Consider the following 4,341-nt stretch of genomic DNA (forward strand, 5'->3'; position numbering starts at 1 on the left):
TCTCCCTTTGACCAGCCCTCCATCTAATAACTTATATATGAAGCTTCCATGGCTTCTGTGATTCCAAACACATCAGCTGATGGTAGTTCCTTATGTTGGGATCAATGTCTCTGAAGTTTAGTCGTAATGTTTCCCGAGCAAAGGTGATGCATCCTGTAAAACTGGTGTGTAGATAGGCTTTTCTAGCCCTAAGGACTAGGCCATTTAAAAACACCCTGTTGTCGATTCAGAACTGACTCATAGCTGACCTTCTGGTAGGGTTTCATAGGCTGTAAATGACACGGGAGGAGAATGTCCATTTATTGCTCGAGACATAGCTGGTGGATTAGAACTCGTCACCTCTGGATTGGCAAATTCCCTACCCAAGAATAGGCCACAAGAGCTCCCTTACTGGTAGTTGTGTTGTTGTTTACTGTCGAGTCGGAACCGACACATAGCAGACCCTCCAGAGGGTTTTCTGAGGCAGTTAATCGCACAGGAGGTGAAGGCTCATCCTTCTCCCACGGAGCAGCTGGTAGCCTACAACCACGTGCCTTCAGGATTGCAGCACAGCTTCTTGCCACTAGGCCAGACTGTCCTGCCCTTGAGCCACGCCCCCAGGAGATTCCCCCTCCCCCCGCCAATTCAGGCCACGCCCTCTTAGCTGTCAGATTCTGTCTAAAGCCTCCAGGTCTTAGCCCTGCCTCTCAGCAGGCTAAGCTCCTCCCAACCCACTGTCTACAAATTCAAAGACTCTGAGCCTCACCTCTTCTCTGGCCCATTCCTCCACAGGTCCCACTTTTCTCTCTCTGTCTCGGTTTGGTCTCTTTATATTGTTGTTGTGTTTGGGTGTCGACGACTCATAGAGACCCTGTTGTGAACAGCACAGCCATACCCTGACCTGTCCTGTGCCAACTTCATCATCTCTGATTAGTTCTTTGTTATAGTCACTGTATCAATCCGTCTTGTTGTGGTTTCCCCGACTCCCCACCTTTACAAGAACGATGTGTTTTTCCAAGGACTGGCTGCTCCTTATAGCCTGCTTGAAGGATGCGAGATGAAGTTTCACCATTCTTGCCTAAGGAGCACCCTGGTTTCAGTTTCTCCAAGACATATTTGTTTGTTCTTTTGACAATCCATGAGATATTTAGTATTCTTCTCCCTCACCACAACTCTAAAGCGTCGATTCTTCTATTCGTGGTCCAGCTTTCCGATGCACAGCTGTGCCTTCCAGCGCTCCACTCTCTTATCAGGATCCATTGCTTTCCATCTTACCATAGCCTCTCTCTTTTCTCCGTCTTAGCCTCTCCTTACATATATATATTTGTGTATTTATATATATACACACACACACACACACACACACACACACACTTACCCTTTCCAAAGCCCACCACCCTGTGCGTGGATGTCCCCCCCTTTTTTATTAATTTTATTTAAAGTTTACAGAGACCTAGGGTTTCCAGTCATTTACCGCTGCACACCTCTCCTTCCCCAATTCACTCCTCTCCTTGAAAAGAAAGAGAAACTCTTCCATTGTTATGCAATTCCCCCCCCCCCCCCCCTTCAAGTGCTCTCCACCATGTAGCCTTCATTCTGGACTTCTGTAATGGCAAGTATACCCATTCATTTGTCCCTTTTTTTAAAATTTTATTATTTTTGTGTGCATGTACCGTCAAATCGGATCTGACTGGTACAGGAGGAGATTGCCCCTCCTTCCCCGGCAGAGCATCTGGTGGATTCGAACCGTGCACCACTGGGATTGTAGTTGCAGCTTCTTGCCACTAAGCCACCAGAGCTCCCCTTCATTTGTCCCTTTTAAACAGTTCTCTCCCTCATCTGCTTCAATACATCATTCCTCTCCTCCTTTTCTGTCTTCCCTCAACCCTGATGTCAGTCACATTTTACAACAGTGGCCCTATGCAATATTTGTCCTTTTGTGACTGAGATATTTCACTCAGCATAATGTCCTCCAGGGTCATCCATTTTGCATAATCTTTCATGAGTTCCCTGTTTTTTCAACGCTGCATAGTATTCTGTTATGTAAATATACCAGAACTTCTCTATCCACTCACTTGTTGATGGGCACTTAGATTGTTTCCAACTCTTTGCTATTGTGAACAAAGCCACAATAAACATGGGTGTGCATATATCTGCCTGGGTGGCAGCTATGGTTTCTTTAGGGTAAATTTCCAGTAGTGCAATTGCTGGGTCAAAGGGCATTTCTATTTGCAACTTTTTGAGAAAGCACCATACAGCCTTCCATCGTGGTTGCACCATTTTACACTCCCACCAACAGTGGAAAAGGGTTCCCTTCCAGTTTTTCCACAATTTCGCTAGCATTTGATGTTTGCTGTTCTGTTAAATTTTGCTATTCTGACTGGGGTGAGATGATATCTCATAGTTGTTTTGGAATCTCCCCCTTTTTTAGCATATTCAAAACAGATTGTGCCCGAGGACCCTTCGTTGACCACGCCCCCACTCTACCTTCTTAGATCGAGCATCCCTGGGCCACGCCTTTGACAGGGTCTAGCTTTTTGTGGGCAACCCCGCGGACTGCGCCTGTCCCAGTGGACCCTGCCCACCTGTCTGCAGTACTCCAGCGCGCGTTGCGGGTCCTGGAGACATCTTCGCGATCGTTGTGGATCTGGCTCCCAGCGGCCGGTGCGAAGGTCCCGGTGAAGGGTTAGGCGCCCACATAGTCCTGCCACCTGGGCCGACCCTGGGGCCTGGAGGTGGGGGTGGGTGGGAGCCGAGTGGTCAGTGAGGGTCCAGGGTCCAGTGACCTGTAGTCTCCTGGCACTTCGCTCTCCAGCACCCAGATGTTCAGACCCCAGCACCGGCTCCCTCCCCAAGCATCGCGCACCCGCCTCCGTGGAGGCACCATCTCCCAGGAAACAGCGCCTTCAGGGCGGGGGCGCGCCAGCTCTCTCCGTTGCTATGGCGACCCGGGCCCCCGGGATTCTAGTGGCCTTGTTGCCGCGGAGACAGGCTCCGCCTCCACCCCACACCGTGCAGGAGTCAGAAGGGGTTAAACTGGGATCGCGGGGGAGGAGGCCAGAACCCAGGCATCCTGGCCCCTCCTCTCTCCATCCCAGACTCAAGCTCTCATTCCTGGATGCAAAGACCAGGACGCCTGCCCTCAGGGCCTTGTAGGTCTGGGCACCAAACCCTCGGAGGATGGGAGCCCCCTCCTAGGTGGTTATGAGGAGGGCCCACCTACAGGTCTAGAGGCTGCGTGGGGCTTGGACTCTCGGACCCAGATGCTTTTCTGCCTGGTGGTTCCAATGCTTAGTGGGAAGGGGCTTTGGTCGTCCTCTAGGTGGCGAGATCTGCAGGGGACTGGACTTCTGGGTCCAGGGACTCTGCAAAAGCCATTTCTGATGTTTAGGGGCGGAGGCTGGCATGTCAGATGAAGGGGGCGCTGGGGCCTGGACCTCTGGGTCCGTGGTTTCTGAAAGGCCCAGTGCTGCTGGAGATCGCCTAGGGGCCAATCACCTGACCGCACTTTCTGCCCAGGACAGGTCTGTCGGGGTGCAGACGCCCGGTCCCGCCCTTCCCCCACCCCCCACGACCTGGCCCAGCCTCACCTCAGCCGCGCCGGGGCTCCCACCACTCAGGCTCCCGGTGGCAAGCTGCGCGCGCAGAAGCAGCAGTAACAGGGGCAGCAACAGAGGCAGCAGTGTCGGGCCCTGAAGGCGACCCAGACCGCGAGTGGCGGGGCAGGCAGGCCCCATGTCCCGGCCGTCGCGCCCTCACGTCCCCGGCGCTCCCGCCCGGCCCGTCCTGGCCCCAGCGGTGACAGGAGCTCCCGGCGCCGCCGCTACCACCTCCTCTCGCGCCTCCCCGGGCTGCGCCGGCGCCTCTGGCCCCGCCCCGCGCCAGCCCCGCCTTCTTGGCCAGGACAATAGCGTGGCAGCTCTGCGCAGCGTGGAGCGCTCGGCAACATAGGGTGAGGGGGGGGCGCAGGCGCCCCTCGAGATCACAGGCGTTCACCCCATGCAAGGCTCGACCAGCTGGAGTCATGGGCCCTGGAGATACGAATTCCAAGTCCTCCCTCAAGACCCACTTTACCCCTGATACCCACCCATCTCTCCTCCCAAAGACTCACCCTCCTCCAGGTGTGCTGGCATTGAGGGCCTCCCTAATTTCTTCTTGAAGTCTCAGACCTCCAAAATTTCCAGTCAACAGCATAACAGCTGAGGCTCAGTCTCCTTCTCCTTCAGACCCAAGAATCTGGCCCTAGTCCTTTTTGCCCTCAGAACCAGGCATTAAACCCAATTGCTCATTCTCACTTATCCAGACCTTCAGCCTTGCTTCCTAGGGGCGCCAGGTGACCGGACCTTTAACTGCCTCTTAGCG

At 53.9% G+C, this 4,341-nt stretch overlaps 1 protein-coding gene across 2 annotated transcripts in view; it reads right to left on the bottom strand.

The window, feature by feature from the left end:
• APLP1 (amyloid beta (A4) precursor-like protein 1) overlaps positions 1 to 3,857 on the bottom strand; it is a 17,665-nt gene extending 13,808 nt beyond the window's left edge. For both annotated transcript variants that reach the window (XM_006899664.1, XM_006899663.1), the window contains exons 1-2: positions 3,570 to 3,857; positions 2,565 to 2,708 (exon numbers count right to left, since the gene is read on the bottom strand). In XM_006899664.1, coding sequence (XP_006899726.1) covers positions 2,565 to 2,708; positions 3,570 to 3,716 — 291 coding nt within the window. In that variant the 5' untranslated portion in view covers positions 3,717 to 3,857. The remainder of the gene's footprint in view (positions 1 to 2,564; positions 2,709 to 3,569) is intronic.
• Positions 3,858 to 4,341: the final 484 nt, after the last annotated feature.

Source organism: Elephantulus edwardii, unplaced genomic scaffold (genome assembly GCF_000299155.1).
Source record: "Elephantulus edwardii isolate Elephantulus edwardi_28Jun2011 unplaced genomic scaffold, EleEdw1.0 scaffold00266, whole genome shotgun sequence".
NCBI lineage: Eukaryota > Metazoa > Chordata > Mammalia > Macroscelidea > Macroscelididae > Elephantulus > Elephantulus edwardii.